Source organism: Phalacrocorax carbo, chromosome 5 (genome assembly GCF_963921805.1).
Source record: "Phalacrocorax carbo chromosome 5, bPhaCar2.1, whole genome shotgun sequence".
NCBI lineage: Eukaryota > Metazoa > Chordata > Aves > Suliformes > Phalacrocoracidae > Phalacrocorax > Phalacrocorax carbo.
The window spans coordinates 69,029,609-69,049,600 of record NC_087517.1 but is presented as its reverse complement, the minus strand read 5'-3'; the positions used below and the strand labels follow the sequence as shown (position 1 = coordinate 69,049,600).

At 36.5% G+C, this 19,992-nt stretch overlaps 1 protein-coding gene across 8 annotated transcripts in view; it reads left to right on the top strand.

Annotated features, from left to right (window-relative positions):
• LOC104046927 (golgin subfamily B member 1-like) overlaps window positions 1-19,992 on the top strand; it is a 45,849-nt gene that overhangs the window by 3,008 nt on the left and 22,849 nt on the right. For 3 of the 8 annotated variants that reach the window (XM_064452912.1, XM_064452906.1, XM_064452907.1), the window contains exons 2-19: window positions 945-1,002; window positions 1,658-1,801; window positions 2,888-3,034; window positions 4,126-4,248; window positions 4,913-5,080; window positions 5,451-5,636; window positions 7,218-7,340; window positions 7,531-7,644; window positions 9,312-9,633; window positions 9,992-10,101; window positions 10,484-10,601; window positions 11,306-11,397; window positions 12,329-12,479; window positions 16,166-16,275; window positions 17,127-17,250; window positions 18,085-18,218; window positions 19,030-19,077; window positions 19,771-19,880. In XM_064452912.1, the coding sequence (XP_064308982.1) occupies window positions 958-1,002; window positions 1,658-1,801; window positions 2,888-3,034; window positions 4,126-4,248; window positions 4,913-5,080; window positions 5,451-5,636; window positions 7,218-7,340; window positions 7,531-7,644; window positions 9,312-9,633; window positions 9,992-10,101; window positions 10,484-10,601; window positions 11,306-11,397; window positions 12,329-12,479; window positions 16,166-16,275; window positions 17,127-17,250; window positions 18,085-18,218; window positions 19,030-19,077; window positions 19,771-19,880 (2,369 nt within the window). In that variant the 5' untranslated portion in view covers window positions 945-957. The remainder of the gene's footprint in view (window positions 1-944; window positions 1,003-1,657; window positions 1,802-2,887; window positions 3,035-4,125; window positions 4,249-4,912; window positions 5,081-5,450; window positions 5,637-7,217; window positions 7,341-7,530; window positions 7,645-9,311; window positions 9,634-9,991; window positions 10,102-10,483; window positions 10,602-11,305; window positions 11,398-12,328; window positions 12,480-16,165; window positions 16,276-17,126; window positions 17,251-18,084; window positions 18,219-19,029; window positions 19,078-19,770; window positions 19,881-19,992) is intronic. The other 5 variants (XM_064452914.1, XM_064452908.1, XM_064452910.1 and 2 more) reach the window with 4 other exon arrangements.

The window sequence follows — 19,992 nt, the reverse complement described above, 5'->3', positions numbered from 1 at the left end:
AGCTTCTCTTTTCACTTTGTGCAGCTATTGGGAATATTATCTAGAGGCCGAGCAAGATATGTTAGTCTGCACTTAAGATTATATCTCCAAGGCACAATTTGGAATTTACTGCGTAGGCTAATTTATAGCCTTTGCCCACTTTTTTTTTCCCCTCAACCAAGTTTGTCTCTATTATTCAGTAAAAGTCTTAACCTTTTAGCTGCCTTGTTACCTGCTTGGTCTTTAGGATTTTGCTTTTTAAAACCTTCTTATGGCCTATACTTGTGTTTATTAGGAAGCTACAGCTTTCCATTGTTGGAAACTGCAGTTATGTGTATGTCTGGTGCTTTGGTGCCATTTAGAAATCTGTGGTACTTGATTGGGAGGAAGAGCAGCAAGGAACGTTTGCAGTTCCTGGCGTTTTGGATGCAGGCGTTTTGTGTGCTGATCAGTGACCTCAAGGTTTGCCATGCTCATTTTTCAGATACACAGTGTCACAGAGCAATTAATGTAGTTTGGTGTTCTTTAATGGTTTTAGTCTTTATGATTTGATAGAAATATGCATTGATACAATCCCTGTTATATTGCGGCGGCAGGTGGTGTTTAAGGCCAGGTAAAATATTAAAGTATATATGGTTTGTATCTTCTCTTTATATGTGGAAGGAGCATCTTTGCTGAATAATACTTCATGGCATTTACTCTTTAAAGACTTCTTTGGATTATTTTTGGTAGTATTGACATTTTACTGATTAGCAGTTTATAGAGAAGGCATATCGTGCATATTTTATACATAACTTCATTATTTCTCAACAATTAGTAATGCGGTGGCAATCAGAGGTGCTGTCAGAATTGAACAAGTGGGTTTCAAGCATTTTACAATGAAATGTGTAGAGAAGTATGAGTTAATTACAGTTATCCGAGTTACTGATAGTTACTGTGGTATTATTTAATTTATTTTCTCATAGCCATCGCGAAACTATGTGGAAATGGGGTAGTGGTGATGATTCTCCTTCCAAAACGGTAGTAAGTATTGAATTACTATTGAATAATATATTCTTAAAAATTTCTGACTTGGATAATCTTTAATTGATGATATACTAATTGTATGTACTTGCTCTTTCGTAAGTTGCTTAAGCAATTTTACCGTGACTCAGTTTTAGGACTCTCAAAGTCAGGTTGGGTTCTTGCTTCCTGTCTGTTTGGTATTTAATCTCTCATGCATAACACAGCTGCTCTATTCCTCTTCAATATGCTTATCTTGCTTTAAGATGACATCTGTAGGTGTTACATAAGCTTTATCCCAAGTGTGTTTTTTGTGTATGGTATATTCAATATCAATGTGTTGTTGCCACTAGGTTCAGTGACCCTGCTACTGGTTGTTATGATGCAAATCCAGTAAATGCGGAAATTAATTTTTAGATACCTAGATGCTTTGATGGTTTTGCTGTAGTTCAAAGAAATATTCCTAAACCAGTTTCTAAGATTTACCGTTTCATGTACCTATCAAACTTGCTAAAACCAGCCTGGTAGAGGTACATACAGTATATGCTGGTATTGCACTCTAAAGATTTGCTGAATGTGTTCAGAAAAAACCCCAAACACCAACCGATGACTTTTTTTGCAGAAGCAATGTTGTCTGCACCATTTTGTTTGTTCAAAGTATACTTAATGTCTGCAGGCTGCAGGCTCTCAAGATGCGAGAAGCATGTCGGTGACAGATTTGACTGAACAGCTGTCAAGTACTAAACAGCTGGTAACACAGCTCAAGGAGCTTGTCAGAGAGAAGGATGCTGAGCTTCAGAATAAAGATCTTCAGTTAAAGGTACCATGCATGTGTTCTTGTCAAAAAGACTGTTTAAAAAACCCCTTCAATCCTGTTTATCGTGGGCTGTTTTTGTAGATACAGGCTTATTATAGTCAGTTACAGCAACTCCAGGAACACAAGAAGCGTTGGTGACAATTAGCTGTTACGGTTGCTGGACGTTACAGTTTTTGCCAGCTCTCTTCTGTTCCAAAATTGCATCTGGGATTGGCTCTTACACAGGCGACGAGTTCCTTGCATTAGCAGGTACACTTAATAATTGCAAGGGACAGACTGACGTTCCGAGAGCTAGAGGTGCATGCTCATGTTAGGCTAAATATGGGGAAATCCACCATCCAAATCATTACTGGGCGTTTAGTGAGATGCCATCTTACCTCAGACTGAACTTCTGTAGGTAATTTTTTAACTTCTTCCACTATGTATGCCTTTTTGTTATATAATGATCTTACTATTAATGCTACTATATATTATCCTCTGCTTTTGACTGGCTTTAGGAAGGATGGAGCTAGAGAAAATTTATATCTGATATCCTGAAGACACTTGAGGGTTTGTTATTCTTTACTCTGTTGTTTTTTAACAGTCTTAAGGTTGGTCTGTTCCTATTTTTACACTTTTTAAAAGATGTCTGCTGTGGACATGAGCAGCCAAGTGTTAAAATTTTGAATTTTCTTAAACTTACTGTAAATTAAGTAATTTCTTTAAACAAAATGAAACATGTTTCTATAGTATTATGAAGGTGTGTTTCTTTTTGCATTTAAAAAACCCCAAATTAACTTCTTGTTCAAAAATCAAGCCCTGAATTTGTATTGCTATCAAAAAAATAGGCAGATTTCTAACAATATAATGCCCTGAATTTTATACAGTAATAATAACCAGCATGCGCAGAAAGTTTAAATAATGAAATGATGGTTGTTTCATATATGCAGACCTGTTGCATGTGCCATTATAATGTCTCTTCAGGGGGAAGATTTTTTTTTGAACTCTTTAGATTTCTCTCTTTCTCCCCCTCCCCCTCCCAGTGGAAGAACTGAAGGATGCAGTTGTTCATGTAGCTAATTTAGTCCTACATTACTTTGATGTTTGTAGGAGGAGAAGGAATCTGCTGATGCCAAACTTTCCAAGTTGAAGCTGCAAAACAAAGCCAAGATTGCATCATTAACCTCACAGTTAGAAGAACTTAAGAAACAGTTATCGGTATCAGGAGGCTTAGAGGCAAAAACAGAACAAAAAAAGGTAAGTGTCCTTATGTTTAAAGCGGACCTAATTTCTGTAAGGCTGTAGGCAGTTTTGTGTGCTGGACTTCAATGTGGAACCAAAGTTCACATTTTGAGCTGAGTCAGATTAGGATCAGAGTAGACTCTGTGGGTGCTGTCAGTCCACCTGTGTGTTTCTATTTCATTCTTTTGTCTTTCCATTGAAATTTAGAAAACTGTATGTTGCTTTCATATTGTTTTTGTAAAAAAATTCTTACAGCTCAGACTTTTAACATGTGTGAATCAGGAAGATAAATTTTTGAGAAGAAACGAAACGAACTTGTTACTTTAATGTCCAACATAAAAATGGAAATACAAAAATATAAATTAAGTATAAGAATGTTTCATTTAACTGACCAGTGTTTTACTGTTAACAAAGATTCTCAGGTCTGTTTCTAGTAGCACAGTTGTGTGAGCAGATTTGCATTTCTTCAAAATAGCATATTTTTACTTCATACAGCTTCTAAAAACTTCAGTGAGGCTTTAATATTTCTAGGGCATTTGTTTTTTATAGGTATGCTGAAAGGGAACAAAAACAGATCGGTTCGTTGAGGTCCCTAGGTGTCCTCAGAGAGACGCAGCAGCTAATTATTTATGCTTCTGATCTGTTTTGCTAATAAAACGTATTCTTAGCAATTGCACTTGATTTCTTTTGTAATGGCAAGTACGTTCTATAACTTCTGAAATTCTGATTGGAAACATTGTGCTTAGGAACAGTTTAATTTACACTTCCCCCCACCAGTAGTCCTTTTTCCCCTCTGAGTTACGTGGACTACACTTGTCGGATTATATGGGTTGCAGTTGCCAGAGGAAATGAATGCTGTTATTGCATGTTCCAGTCCACTTTGCAGCAATAATTGTCATTAATAATTTAAATAAGAAGGTTGTTACAGGCGTGATACAAATTCTGCCTGTTCTGTCTAGCTTCTGCATGCAATATATAATATATACGAGAACTGAAACACAATGAGTAAAGTGCACTTTTTCTCACCAGTATTACCTGAATTACCTGAGAGGTACAGAAGTCAGGTGTTGCCTATTTACGGAATGCAAACCTCCCTGATTTTGCAGGTGTCAAAAGATGGTGACCAGGAAAATGCTGCGGCAAATCGTGGGAAGATACTAGTACTGAGAAGGAGAATTGAAGAACTAGAATCCCAGATCACACAAAAAAATGAAGAGTTACAAAAAAAGGTGGTGTTTTATATGATGCCAAGTGTGTAGCTTTTCACATTTGTGGTATAGGATTACGTTTAAATAAATACATTTAAATATATTTATCTATTTAATCATATTATTGAACAGGTATTCTGAGAGTTTTCTGTTGAGTAGACAGAGAAGGCTGTATGCCACAACCTGCCTGAGCAAACACAGCGAGAGTTCTGTCATTGTGCCTTCAGTGAGCAGAGAATCCTCAAGCGTGCTTTTGTAGTCGTTCGAAAACAAATTGAATGGGATGCACCAATATGAACTTTATCATTTAATGTTATATTTAATTCTTGTATTTAGAAGAAAAATGCTGTTTTGCTTAATTATTATGATTTTTTTTGTTGCAAAAGTAAGTCATAATGGGAAGAACTATAGGCAAGGGATGATTTCACGCTATGGATTGTAGCTGTTCCGTGCAGTGATCTATTTTGTGGACGTGCCTGTTGGCTGTGGAAAGCGGCAGGAATGTGAATGCGTGTGAAAGGCTCAGGAATTAAAGATTATACTTAAAATTGAACCAGGTTATAAATTTGATTGTAATTTTTTTCCCTAATACCCTAAAGCAGGCAATAAGGAAATAATGCAAACCATTCTGTGCGGTATATGGTGGAAATACAGATTATGAGCAATGCTGTCTTTTTGTTTTCAGAGTGTTGAACTGGAGGCCCAGCGCTGTCGTGGGACTGAAATGGATGCCATGCTGGCAGAGAAGGAAAAGAAGTTAGCTGAAAGAGATGCTTATATCATCGATTTACAGCAAGCGTGTGGGTCAGGTGGCGTTGCCAATGAAATACTCTTGCCCAATGAAGACTTGAAGGTATATTAGCAGCTCAAATATAAAATCTCCATAGAGGTTTCAAGGAATCAACGAATTCTGATGCGTTAGATGGGGAATCCTTCTCTTAAGCACAAATCCTCTGCATTTTTTGATGCGAATAAAAATTCTTTACTAATTATTTTCATTTATGTCAGTAGATCTATATTTATTTACTTGTCAGTACTATTTGTACGTATTAGTATCGATTTCAGAATCTGCTGACAAATTTCATTCAAGTTAAAACCAAGCCTGAATTTTGAGTTTAATGTTGCTTTAACTGAGGGAAGGGCTAGGAGGTGGCTTCATGATGATTGCTTTATCTTTTTTCTGGGTCCATTCTTTTAGTTGTCTTTTGATTTGCATTCTAAAGAATCAGCTGGCTGTTAAAGAGTCATCACTACAGAGCCTGCAGATTCTAGTTCAGAACCTTACCAAGAAGGTTGGAGAAAGTGAAGAAAAATGTAGCTTGTTCCAGGAACAGATTGAGAGCCTTAAAAATATTCAGAGCAAAGAAAAAGAGCATTTCAAAGGAAAAGAAGCTACATATATGGAAAATGTAAGTAAACACACTTTAAAAATATTTACATTCTTTGGTGGCAGCAGCAGTCTCTTGGCTCTAATGTTTCTATCTCAATAGGTAATAAATGCCATTTTTCATCTGGGATGATTCATTGGGATGATTGGTTTAGGAGGCCTGGGGGTATTGGGTTGACGGTTGGACTCAGTGATCCTAGAGGACTTTTCCAACCTTAATGATTCTGTGATTCTTGAGGAAAAATCAATATGGTCATCAGATGAAATGAGAATAATGACACAGTAGATGGTTTGTGCTGATCATAATTGAAGTTGAAAGTTTTATGCGAGGAAGGAGTTTAAGGATACGGCTGGTGTTTGGGCTTGGAGGAGCTAGAGTGTAACAGTGAAATGAATCGTGCAGAATTCTAGCTGAAAAACCTCCAAACCTCTCTTTCTTGTAGCGCTACGTTTGAAGGTGCAAAAGTGCAGACATGCCGTGGCTGGCATTGTGTTTGGATTACTGTAATCATTCTTGGCACAAATGGCTGTTTGGCAGATCGCTTTCACTTGCGCTGTGAGCTGTCTGGCACTCTTTAGTGTGAGAGCAGGGAAAAAAATTGTGGTTTCCTCCTGACTGAAAAATAGGTGAAGAAGTTTGGTGTACTTATGGGAAACTTTTCTAGAAGTTAGCAGCTGATGAACAGGCCAAGACAAACAACAACGCTGTTAAATAATACTTAAAAAAAAAAAAAAAAGGTGGCACTAGAGAGTGTGTTACCCATTCCTTGATGTTACCAGGCTCTTCCAGCTCCCTTGGACGCAAAATCTCAAATTTTAATGTGATGTGCCTGATCTCTCAGCGTTTGAGTTCTACCATGTATGACACTATTCATCTTAGTATTTCCCACATCATTTGATGTCTGAGTTTATTTTATCTGTAACAAAAATGCTATTTTTGATCCTGAACATGACCACACCTGTTCGGTAACACACAGGGAATAAGTTCTGATACAGGAAAGAAAGAAAAGGACAAACAGCTGAGACTGTAAAAGCCATTTTGGTGAGCACGTCATCACTCGGATATAAATCTGGGTAGGACTTTATGTGAGTTTATTCAAAGTTTCATTTGTGAGATTCCAAAAATTATACCCAGTTCTTATAAAAATTGTAAGCTAGCTAACAAAGACATGCTGGAGGTAGACTGCAGATTTTTGAGGAGGAGGCAGCTAGGTTTCAAAGCTGCCACTTGGGCTTAATTGATAGAAACTTCGTGTTCATTTCTAGCAACAGTGCAATCTTTTAGAAATTAGAAGTCTCGGAACAATGGCATCCAAAAAAGAAAGGTGAGGATATATGATATTAAACAAAAACGAATGGTACCATGCTTCTTATTTAAAGTTTATTGTGGAATTGAAACAAACTTTCTGGAAGTTGGAGGTCTGTCCACATGCACCACGGACATCAGTACTCACTGATGGAAGTGTATTTACTATTACGTGGAAGCAAAATTCAGACTTAAGGTAGAATACGTTATCCTGCTGTACCTTTAGTTAGACAGTTCAGCGTACTTCTACTACACCTTTGTGGACTGGTTTCGTATTTATTTTCTGTGTGTTTTTAGGTACGTGTGTTTCAAAATATTATCCAGGAAAAGGAAAAGGAACTGGAAGCACAGAGAGAAAAGCATGAGCAGGAGCTCTTTAAATTAGCTGCTAAATCTGATGCAAGTGCTGACCTGGAACAGGTATGTTGCTTTGGAAACTCAACAGCTTGCTTTGATTTAGTTAGACATGGGAATTCAGAATCATGTAATTACTAACCTTTGCTGTGCAGTTCAGATGTCTGCTTGGAAAAACAAAGATAAGTCTTTTTCTTTCTCTTCTGCAAGTTTTAACTCATTTATGGATTGCTTGATTATTTTTTTTTCTTGCTAGCTACTAAAGGCCTTGAAGCAGAAGCTTCATGAAAAGGAAGAAGTCATGCTGGGAAGGACACAGGTGATAGATGTCTTGCAGAAAGAACTGGATGCCAAGGACCAGCAATTGAATGTAAGAAACAGCGTATGTGCGCAGCTAAACTCATCACGTCAATCACAAGTTCAAAAAGCTGTTGGATGTGCACAAAAGATAATTTTGCATAACATATTTAGGCAGGTCTCTAGGAGGCTTTGACATGTGCTAAGAATGCACAACTGTGGTTGCAAACAGATATAAAGCTAAGTTAGGGAATGAACTTAAAGGAGAGGTAGAGTCCATAGGATATAAAAGTGTCAGCTCTTGCCCATAGTTTGTCTTGATTCATTTTGGGAACTTGCCATGTAGGAAAGACTTGTTGCTGACGAGAGATTTCAGCTTCTCTAGTTAAAAACTGGAGTGAGCCTCAAAACTGAGGCTTGCTTTCCAGCCCCGCCCCGAGAGTGTTTTTCTAGTAATGTGCCTTTTCTTCAGCTGTATTTCTGCTGCCTGCAAAATCAAGGAATCAAGGTTCTCTGCATTTAAGCACATAGCATGACCTCTGTTTATAGTCTTTGAGTGCTGCTCCTTCAGTTCAGCAATGTAAAAGGAGGACGCTGCAGCCTCAGGCTTTTGGGACTCTGCTGCAGGCACATCGTAGCCTGTCTGGGGTGCCAGGTCCAGTGTTTTAGCTGTACTATTTCCAATAAATTTTCTGCCTACCAAGAGGGCTGGCAGAATCAAAATCTTAGTAGAAATAGTTTCAGCTGTGTACCCAGGTAGATATCCTGCTCAGGTAGTTAAGATCCATGGTAGTTCAAGCCTGTTTTGTTTGTCCATCCCAGTTGTTATGCCTTCTGCCTATGGAGGGTTTTGTTGGTGTTTTTTTCCTTTTGGGTTAGATGCATCTTCCTACACTGAGGCTCTGCAGGAACTGACGGTACCTAGTGCTAGTGCATTGAGAGGACAGAAATGCACACCTTGAGGGGAGAGGGAACATTTGACTATGACAGCATGAACTTAAAGCACTTTAAAGTGTACCTGGAATCTCAATTTTAGTATTGAAATAGCAGGAAGTCTTGCTTTTTTACATAAGGATGTTGTGGAAATGTTCCCTCTGCTGTTCTGGACAGCTTCTCTACTTGGGCAGCTTATATTCCTAGGTTTATGTACCATGAAAGTAGCTTTTCTTTGAACAGCAGATCTAATGTGAGCAGACTGCTTTGTTACAGTGATCTGTAATCTTTTATACCTTTTTTTTCTGTATTAAAATAACTAATGTAAAGGCAGTAAAAGTAGAATAAGCATGAACAGAAAACTAGTTAGCAACAAAATGTTGTAAAGAAGAGCTAGATCCATTTGCCAACTTTAATTTGAATGGATTTGAAGGGACAACGCCTGGGTGCCCCTGCAGTGAGCATTCTTAATCTTTGGGATCACTGTTAGGGATCTGCTTCCATTTTGGTTTTTATTTTTTTATGTTCCATAGAACCAAACATTCTTTTCTGCTCCATTTTCACTTGTGGGAGAGGTTGCATATAGTGTGCACTCAAATAATGATGCTGTTTTGCTGAAGGTCCCCACTTCTGTCCTGGAAAGTCAGAGCTGAGTAGCTTTTGTAGTAGAGCCAGGTGACCAACAGTAGCGCTGATTTATGATTATAATGTATGCAGGAATACAGATATAATATTTGAAAGTGGTAATAAAATACTTTGCATTAAAAAATAAAGGTGGTTTTTTGTGTTTTCTTTTTTTTTTGACAGGAGATTAATGAAAACCTGAAACGTCTTCTGTCCGAAAAAGAAAACCTCCAGTCTAAACTGGATGCTGAGAAACATGTAATGAGAGCCCAGTTAAGAGACATGATGGAGAAACATGAGCTTGAAATGATGAAAGTTAAGGAGAAATATAACGCTGAACTGCATGAAATTCAAGAGAAACATGAAACTGAGCTGCAAGAGAAAGATCAGGCCCTGTTTCAGCTTAAGAAACAAGTGGCAGAATTAACTGGTAGTGGACAGGCTAACTCAAAAGAAATTGGAGACCTGGAGTCTATAGCAAAAGAGAAGATGGAAGATTTGGAAGGTATCCTGTTTGAACAGTTGTTAGGTGTGAAGGGTTCCTTTGCCCCATACTGTTACGTGTTGTACGCCAATTTCCTACCTCTTGCAAGTAGAACTACATTATGTTTGGTGGAAAAGTTATTGCCACACTTACTAAAAAGTATCTGTGCTCAGAAACTATCATAATGAGGGTTATAGGAATACCAAGATAACCACGTGAACTGTACATTTCTCACTACATCTCTTATTGTTGTGTTTTTCTATAAATGTGGTTGTCTTGGGTAAGTGTATAACTTTGATTGCTAAAGGAATTAAACACAGGTCTTGTATAAATAATCTTTCTAGAGTTTTAAATAAGTTTTTCTGTCTTGTTTCTTAAGTACAAGTGAAATTGAAGACGGAAGAGGCCAGCAAATCTGAAGCAAAGTTTCTGAAAATGAAGGCTTGGTCTAAATCAAGAATCAAACAACTGGAGGATGAACTAAAAAATGTATGTGTAACATCATGGTTAATATTACATGCCTTTAATGTAAGGTTCTGTGCTGGGCAATGTGACTGGAAAAAAATAATGTGGTGAATAGAATATTAAAATAATTTATTCAAAGTATCTTTATATATGGATAAATGTATAGAAATTGAATGGACATAAAGCATTGATACAGTATAAATATTAACAAAAAATAGTACAAACTGGTGTTACCAGCATTTGGGAGTAAATCTGTTAGAGATTAGCTAGTGTATGGCACTGCCAAATATTAGAAAACCAGCTATTCTAAATCTTACTAAAAATCAGAAAAGGAGTTGCACTAACTTTGCTGTGTTTCTGGTGTTTTGGTGCATTTCAAAAACTCGTAACTATTTTTTTCTTTTAGTTTTCATCAAAGAATGTTGATGTATCTGCCTTAAACGATCGTGTCTCAGAACTAGAAATTGAAAATGAAGAACTACAGTCAAAACTGCAATCGTTATATGAAATCAGAACTCAAAATGGTAAAAAAAGAAAATCTGTTTTTCATTTGCAGGTGATTCAAAGTAAAGAGACAAAGATAAACGAACTTTCTCATTTTAATTTTCAAAGTGTATTTTTAAAAATAGATTCTGAAATAACTTCATGCAGCTTTGAACAATAGCAAAGAGTACTTAAGTCAGAGTTACAGCTCAGCTTTTCCTTCCCGAAATCTACCTGCACATTAAACTTCCAAGAAGTGGAAGAGGCACCTTCTTAGGAGGAAAAATGAGACCAAACATACTTGGAAAATTCATTAGAGTATATACGATAACCTTTTGAGAGTATTGAGTTTCCAGTAAATTAAGAATTATCTCAAATATTTTTCTTCTGTAACGATTTGAGAGCAATTTTTTGCTTAAAACCTCCGCTAGTTTAACGTAGAGTTCTGTGTGAGATTTTTCTTTCACCTTGCGTTATTTTCTCTGACATCCTTTCTATAAATGAGAAACGGTAGAGTTTTCTGTTCATCAGTCTAAATTGTTAGCAGGTGAGATTTAAAGCGCTTATCAATATTTAATAATCAAGAAGTCACTTTCACGGGTAGATGGATAACACAGCCCAACAGACGTCTTCTAACTGAAATGAATTGTCATCTGAATTTTCATTTTGAATCTTTCTTTTAAATTTTCTTTGATCTTCCTATTAATTTTGTGTCTAATGAGCCAAATTTGTTATGTTTTTGTAGAAGAATTGCTGACCAAGCTGGAAGTCTATGAAGAGCAGCAAAGGAAATTGCAAGCTGATCTTGACCAAGTTACAAAAAGGGCAGCTTCACAGGTTAGCTTTAACATTTATTTGGATGAGTTACTGATTAACTCAAATGGTGCTAATTGGACTTCAAAAAGCGCGTTACCTGAATTTTGGAGCTGAAAATTAATCTAGTGATATATGGAGTTGTGAGTGTCAGTAGCTGTTCAGTTGGATAACAAGCTGACAGGTTTTGAATTACTTTAAAAAAAAAAATCTCTACTAACTTTTCCACATACCTTAAGTTATTAAAATATATTTTTTCCAAGCAGTTTACTATTTATTTAGTTACATTTAACATGAGGCATCAAAGTGTGTCTGTTACTTCACATACAATATGAATAGCTTTCACAGGGCAATAATAGCTGTAACCTCGACAAATACACAGGTCCAGATAACAGAATTCTGCCAAAGGGCTTCAGGTGAATTAACAGTATACATTAATCATGGTAACTTTGTGGAGCCCTAGCAGCAGAACCAGTCTGAAACAGTTAATTAGATTTTGCTAAAAAAATTATTTTTCCCAAATTTTATGAAGAATATGGGGTTTTTGGTAAAATCTTAGAGTGTTTATTTTGATGGGAAGGCAGAAACATTTTTATTCTTTTCACGGAGATCTGTTATCCACTTAAAGACAGTTGAATATTGTTTTACTTTGAAACATTGCTAAGATGAAGGTGTGCAATAAAAATATTTTGGTTAAAAAAGCTATTTTTTGTTTAAAAATATTTCAGATCAGAAGTGCAACTGGCAGTAGCTTTTTTCGATATTTTGTGAAGTGGTGAGGCTTGCTTTTTACATCGTCTATAATAGCAGTTATCATCACTGTCACAGGTTGTTATTTATGCAAAGTGGTGAATTATAATGGGTTGTTTTCTCTGTGGTTTGCCAACCTAAAACGTTATTTACGTTCGCAGTGGGACTTGTTAAATATATTTTTGTGTGCAATTTCTGTTGTTAGGCCAGCGAATCGGGTAGTGTGGATGAATTGCAGAGTCAGCTCTTGGAATGGCAAGAAAATGTAGCAGAGTCAGAGGAGTCTCATGATCAAGTCAGAGAAGAGAAATCTGCTATGGCCTTGAGAATGGCTCAGATCGAAGAGGAGAGAGAAGGTGAATTGTTCTATTTGCGATAAAATTATTGTATTTATACACGATACATATCTGTGTTTGGTAGCACACCACCATGACTCATTTCTGTAGTCATAAGATTTGTATAGCCAGTGAAATTGCTTAAATTTGCGATTTCTACTTTCTCCTGTTTCCGCGAGTCTGTTTTCCATACATCTTTTTTGTATTGTTTTTATGAGGAGATGTGCTTGTTCTGTTTGCCATCTGAGTTGCTGCTCCTTAAGACTGCTTGAATTTACTCCAAAGGCTTATTGTCTGCGTATGAATGATCAATGATAAAAAGCTCACCATTGAAATATTAAATCTGCCTGCCTAGAACAAGCAGTGAAGGTGTAGGGAACTACAGCGTTGGTTGGGATTTGATGAGTCAGGGTGGTGCTTCAGTAAAATGTACCTGAGACAGAGTTTCTCTTTAAATGTAAGTAATGAGAAACATTTTTAGAATATTTAGTAATCTGGTAGGAAGTGTCACTTGTAGAGGTCAACAAATAACATTAACTGGCAATGGTTTGGAGCTAGTTAAAAAAATTACCTACAGAAAATAACATTTCAAGTAATCTCAGGTTTTATAGTTTTCTAAATGATTAATAAAACAGATTATGAGAAAGCAAAGCAGCTTCTATTAAAACTTAGAAGTCTGGTTAAATTCCAGAGAGTTTTTACTGCTTTTTTCCATGCCATCTAGTATTGTAGTATAACTTTTGTCCTGTTAGTTAACTGTATGGAGATTAATGGCAAATTTTAATGTGCACCACCTACTGTCATAATTAGTCCAGTTAGTTAATTTGAGCCTTCTGTTTTTAATCTGCGATTGAATTATTTTTCATTTACACAATCAATTTGGAAGTTCAGTATGTAACCATAGAAATGTTTTAAGGATCACATCTGCTCTTTTTGAGCGATTTACGCATGTAATGCTTTGGATTTGAAGGGGAATAATATTCCCGTCATGTTATCTCATCTGTGGTAACTACAGATGCATAAATACCACATGCAATATTAATAACAGTTGTAAAATTTCATCTGCGTGAGTCCGTGCTTAATTTTGCCTTTTTTTTTTCCCCTTGGGATAAGCATGACCTTTCTGTTTCTTTTTTCCTGCCGTTACACCTGATGAGCACTCAGCGTCCCTTCCCCCTCCACTCCTACCCTACACTGCGATTTGGTCAGCCAGCGAGAACAGTTTCCCATCAGTTTTGTGCATGCAGGTTCCTGCAGCAACGGCAACTTGTAATGTACTGTTGCTGATTTCTTCTGTTGTTGCTTCTTTTGAGGAAATCGCCAACAGTACCTTATAAGATTTGCTGTTGATGGTATGTGGTTTTTAGCAATACGTGTAACAAATGCTGGTTTTAACTTGATTTGTTTTCTGCCTTGCGATACCTGTTTCTTCATTTGTATTAAGAGTCATCTTTCTTCATTTTCTTCGTACTATCAGCTGACTCCATATTATGCTGTAACCTTATCTAGAGGAAAATTAGTTGGCTTTCTGCAGGTGGTTGTGACTAAGTCAGAATCAAAATAATTTAAATGTTCTTAGTACTTGAAATTCAGTCTTTCTTTTTTTTTTTAAAAAATGTTCCATCCCACAAATCACAGAACTCTGTGTGCATTAATATCAGTGGCCAGTATTTTAAACAATATATAAACTCACTACTTTTCCATCACAGTCTGTGACAACTTGCCTTGTAAGGTCTCTTTTGGGTTGAATGTGTGAGGAGCTAAAAAAGCATTGAGGGTGACAGTTTTGAATACGTTTATAGGCTGGGTTTCCTCTGCAAACCACTCGAGATTGTAATATTTAGTGTGAATAGTGACACAAGGAAATATAGACACGTTATTAGTTAATTTAAATGCAGTGTGTATCTGGAGAAAGATGTTCTGGGAAGTTTTTCAGTTTTTGTTAGATATAACTGCAAATGAAAAGCTGCCTCAGCTGCTGTAAAGCATTAGAAAATGGATTCACTTACTAATTGTTGTTAAAGCAATGTTGAATTTAGCTGGAAGTGTTCTAGATCATTCTAAAGCTCTGATTTCTATACTTCCATTTTTCATGTGACGATGGTAATTTCATTCTTTTTTCATTATCAAATAATTAGGAGCCTAAATATGTTGGGTTCCTAAAGGGCAGTGTGTTGTTCATGTGATTATATTTAAAAACAGATTACCTCAATTTCAACTTCCAAGAAGTTGAATTATTTATTTCCCCCCCCTACAGAAAGGCTTACATTCTTACCTGCAAGAATGCTTGCTCCTTGAATTGCTTGACCGACTTCAGTCAGTTTTGTAAATAGAGGTTTAAGGCATGTGACTAAAATTTGGCATTTATTTTTACAGCTTTGAAGAAGCATGTATAATGATTAAAAATATTAAAAAAAAATATTTTGTAGAATTTATACTCGAAAATAAACAAAGGTGTGTAAAGTAAATGCTGGTAAAGTGACGGTGCCAGAAGCCAACATGTAATTAAAACCAGAAGTAAAATCCAACTTAGTAGTCCTACTCTTTATAAAAAGGTCATTAATCTGTTCTGACAAGAAGTTAAGTATGTAGTTTTGAAATCTTACAGGAAGAATTTAAATCTAGTAGGTGCTACAGAATTGTGTGTTACTGAAATTTGTGGTATAAGTAATCCTTGGACAACTCGGATGAAAGCTGAGCGTTCCCAGTAGGGCTGAATCTCCTAATAGCTCTTGGTGTTTCCCTCACAGATGCATTGACATGAGTTCTCTGAATTTTGATGCTGTGAGGATGACTGTGGAGTGATGTGGTTAAATTGAAAGCTAAATTTGTAATTATCTATTTAATCTAATTTTCAGTTAAAGTATGGAGCCACCTTGACTTTCATTTCTTTTCACTGGCTGTTCTGTTTTGTCTGCTTTGCATGAAACATCTATTTCCTAATCTGTTACCCCAAACATGTTTTGTCATATCACAAAACAGATGGGAATGTATTTTAAATGAAAAATCACTTCTAACAATGAACAGAATGCATATCTGAGCTTTCATATTCTGAATTTATTCAGTGTGTTTATTTACAAGTGATTCTGTATTTGTTTTAAAAAGAATGGCATTATTAATTTATGATAAGATGGTTTGATGCCAGTTTGCAGTGTAACACATGCTTGTGACTTCCTCAGGTTTTCTGGCTTTGTAGCTCATACTAAAATTAAAGTTGAAAAGGACACGTGTCATTTCCGTAAAAACAAATGTGATTGTTCAGATTATAAAAACTGCAGCTGTTTCAGCTGGTGCCTTTATCATACAAACAAGGTGTATTTTAACCTGGTAAATTGAAATGAGCTGTAATTTGGCGTTTTAATGGGTTGGCTTTTTTTTAGTATCAGCATAACCTCACCCTTTCCAGTCTCCTGTATAAAGTCTTCATTTAGAGCTGGTGAAGAAGTAAAGTTAGACTTCAGTTTGCTGCTTCTTAGTGAGATATGCAGACTTTTTTCTTAATGTTCTACATAATGATGTTGGAGGGAAATCACAAGGTGAATGCAGTGGATTGCTTCTTTAATCTTGTTCCTGTCAGTCAGTCATAGGGACTTCAGCCTGTCCCTGGTCTCTCTTCGTGTAATAGTGTCTGATATAAATGTAATTGCTTTCCTGTGGCACAAAACTGATTGAGGATGACTGGTTCTTTCCTGGCTGCTCTGATCCAGCCATAGTCTCAGGGCAACAGGAGCTGGAGGAGGAACTGACCACAGTTCAAGGAATGGGCAGGCTGCAGCAGGCAAGAAGAAAAAGCAATCAGACCAGCAGGAAGCTTCAGGTGGGTTAAAAGAGACAAGAGTTTATTTTTTACCTGTGTATTAATAAAAATATGGAAAGTACTGTTATTTATTACTGTTATTTACACTTTAAAACATTAAGGGCTTAAGAACTTAGATTAGTCACATAACTGAAAACTTGGGTAAATTTAATGATTGTGGATGTGGCCAGAAGACGAGAAGTTCCGATGGCATCACACCTCTCTCTTCCTTGAGTGAGTCAATTTTACACTGAAAAATAATGAGCTTCCCTCTGGAGCAATTCACATGCTTAGCAGCATAAGGCCGTTTTTGACTTAGATACAATCTCTGCAAATCTCTTTGGTGGTGGAGCTTTACTGGATAAGTAGTAAGTAGTGTCAGCTCATTCAAGCGTGTTTCTAGGTGGTTGGTTCTGTAACTTGCACGAAAAAATGATAAACGTTTGTAAGAAGGATTAGGATGTCATTGTCACCTTAAGATACCACTGGAAGACTGATTTAATGTTTAGTTAACTCCGATACTTCACCCTGAGATTCAGAGAACCCTTAATTAACTGTAGAAATCAGGGGACTAATTAAGGTATCCAAAGATAGTTATCCATTGGCCTCTCAGATGCCTGAGGGTGTCTTCAAAGGCCTGGCAGAAATCATACAAAACCTGTGGGAGACTTGGCTTTTCTGGAGATAGCTGGATGCTGGGCAGGTTACCCTAGTGTCCACAGCAATCCCCTGTACTTATATTTAGGCACCTGAATCACTCGCTGAGTTTTAGGGCTTTTAATTGAAACTACGCTTTTAAGAACAACATGTGTATTTTACCCTTGCTTCCTTTCTTCTTTAAATTAAACTTCATTCTCGTGTTTTGTGCGTAGGAAGAATACAACTTTGATAGGAAACAATGCTTTCAAGAATTGAATGTCACCTTGGATAGCACTGATGCAGCTGAAGGAGAAAATATGGGAGGTTGGTGGCCAGAGTACACTTCACCTAATGCAGGTGTGATAGCGACTAGACAGTTTATTAAAGCATGCACGACATCTATATTTTGTGTCTATTTTTGTTTTCAAATTCAACTAACAACCCATTTGTGGTGTACTCTAATCTTTGTTGAATTTTTTTGGCTTGTGTTTTCTTCCTTTTTATTTTGAAGCATGTGCGTGCTGGATGAACTGCCTAGTTTTGGTGCAGAAGTAGAATATAAATATGACTCAACACTGGAATTGGTTGAGCCTCAGTGCCCTTGAAATATCCTACATGTTTTTTAAGTTATGAGTCTTGTTCCTGTGAATGTGTTTCCAATCTGTGTAACAGTTGTGTTGCAAAACAGAATTGCATTCCATTGCTGTATGCTTTTAATTTAAAAATCTAATTCTTATTTTTTTAATGCAAATGTTTTTATATCAGTGGTTATGGCTGCAGATAGAGCTTATTGTTAAAATGAAATAGACTCACTTGCAAATTTTGATCCAGACCAGTTTACTTTGTTTATTAATAATTGCTTAAGATCCGATCCTCCAAGTACGCCATTAACTTACGATGAAAGTAACATGAGCCACACTATTGATTGAGCCACAATATTGTTTAGAATATTTCTGCCAGGTTCTCCCAGTTCTTGAGCTATGCAGCTTTATTTTGGCTTTTCAACAGTTAAGGGCACTTTTGCCATCTCATTTTTGGAAATGTAGGGCCTCAGGCATTTCCACTGGAAATGGTTGAGATCTGATTGCACCCAGCACTGGTGAGAGTGATGAATAACAAGTGGAAACTATTTCTAGACTTAATGAATTTTAGTAGACCTTTCCTGAGATCATTTTTCTTCTTTGACCCAAGTAGGTTTACGGAGTGTGGTTGAAGAGTTGGAACTGGAAAGAAATCAACTGCAGGAACAAATTGTTTTTCTAGAAGAACGTTGTCAGGATTTGGAAGATAGATTGCAGCTTCAAGGTAGAATGGAGGCTCTTCAGGTGAGCTTTTGTAGTTGTGTAAAACCTGGTGATATAAGAGAATCATTTTAGTCTGCATTTATAGTCTAAAAATCATAGCCTACAATAAGGCAGGAATGTCAATTTGCAGCTAGAAGAAAGTCTAAACCCTGCTTTATACTTCATAATTATGTTGGCAAAGGGTGTACACATATTATATTATGCTCTGAAGTTGAAGCCTGTCACTTCTGTTTAGCAAAAGTAAAAGTCATCACACAGAGTAACTTCTTTGGAAGTAAGCTTTGTTATTTGTATTAGGAACATAGTAAAAAGCAACGTGATTTTCTTTGTCCTGCGTAGGGGGCCTTTGTCAGAAGGCCTAGAATTAGATAAGTCTCCCTCTTATATCCCTCAAGTTTCTTTTATATAAATGCGTGTGTGTCCATATTATTATTTTTATTATACATACATTTATAGGAAAGAACTGTGTAAATATATAAAAATAATAATTTAATGTATACACAATCTAACCCCCAGATATTGATTTGATGTATATTTATATTGTAAAATTATTCAATGAGGGCGCCAAAAGGAACAGTAAAGTAAATATTTATCAGAAAAGTTATTTTTAATATTTCCTGATTGACAAGTTACTGTGATAATTTGTTAACCTTATTTTCACTAAATGACACCACTGATCTCTTAATCAAACTCCTTCAGGCGTGGTGAATTATTCATAGTTGTTTATCTGTTAAGTTGCAGATATATAAAAAAGAATTAATGATTTTAAGATGAAAAACAACCTTATAGTAATTATTACCTGAGAATCTTGTAACAAAGCCTTTCAATACAGGTAACGTTTGGTGTAGATGAAGAAGGGCAGCTATTGAGGGCGGTGCAGGTGTGTTCTGCCTCCTCCAGAATGCTAGCTTATTTTCATTAGAGGTGACAAGTTTGCCATGTTTGTCCTCTTTGCTGTTGGTTCTGGATATGTGTTCTGCTTTTGGTTTTTGGTTGCTGTTGTCAGACTTTTTTTTGTGGTTTTATTTTTGAATTGGTGCAGTGGATCTGGCTAGAGTAGGAGATTTGTACTGTGTTTTTAAAAAAAAAAAAAAAAAAAAAGCTGTGTGAATGAAGGTTGCTTCCTTTTTCTTTTCTCCACAACCCCCCATATGCAGGTTTTTGCATTCCTTCAACCTAAAAAATAGGCAAAAAAATATTCCAAGTTTGGTACTGCCTTCAAACCGATGAGGACAGTGTTTTTTCAAAGCAGTAGCTTCCTCTGTTAAGATAAGTAAGCTGCCTTAACACAGTATGAGTGTGTGTGTTGTTTTGGGCATACAGCAATCATCCTTGAGTTCATGCTATGATAGCATTGCTGAAGGAGGTATTTCTGAAAGGGGGGTTGTCTCTGTTTGATTTAATATCACGTTAGAACTTGTGATATTAGTGTTGTATTTTGCACTGCTATCTGCTAAATCGCTAGAATGTGTAGGATGTAAATCTGAAGAGTCAGATTTTCATGGCTCTGGTTATCTTATGCTGTTCTGGGTGTTTGTGTGTGATGATCCTCTTTGTTGTTATTTTGCTGCAGAATGAAAATGAACGTTTGCAAACTCAACTCACCCAATTACGCAACCAACAAACACGAGATGTGGAAAAGCATCAAATTCTGATCTCTGGCTTGAATGAGCAGCTTAAAGGGTAAAATAAGATTCTTTACAACTCCCTACAGGATTAGCTTTCTTTGCTTTAAGCTTAAAGTTCTAATGAGAAGTATAATTGTTTGAGACACTTCAAAAAGAGTTACTTTATT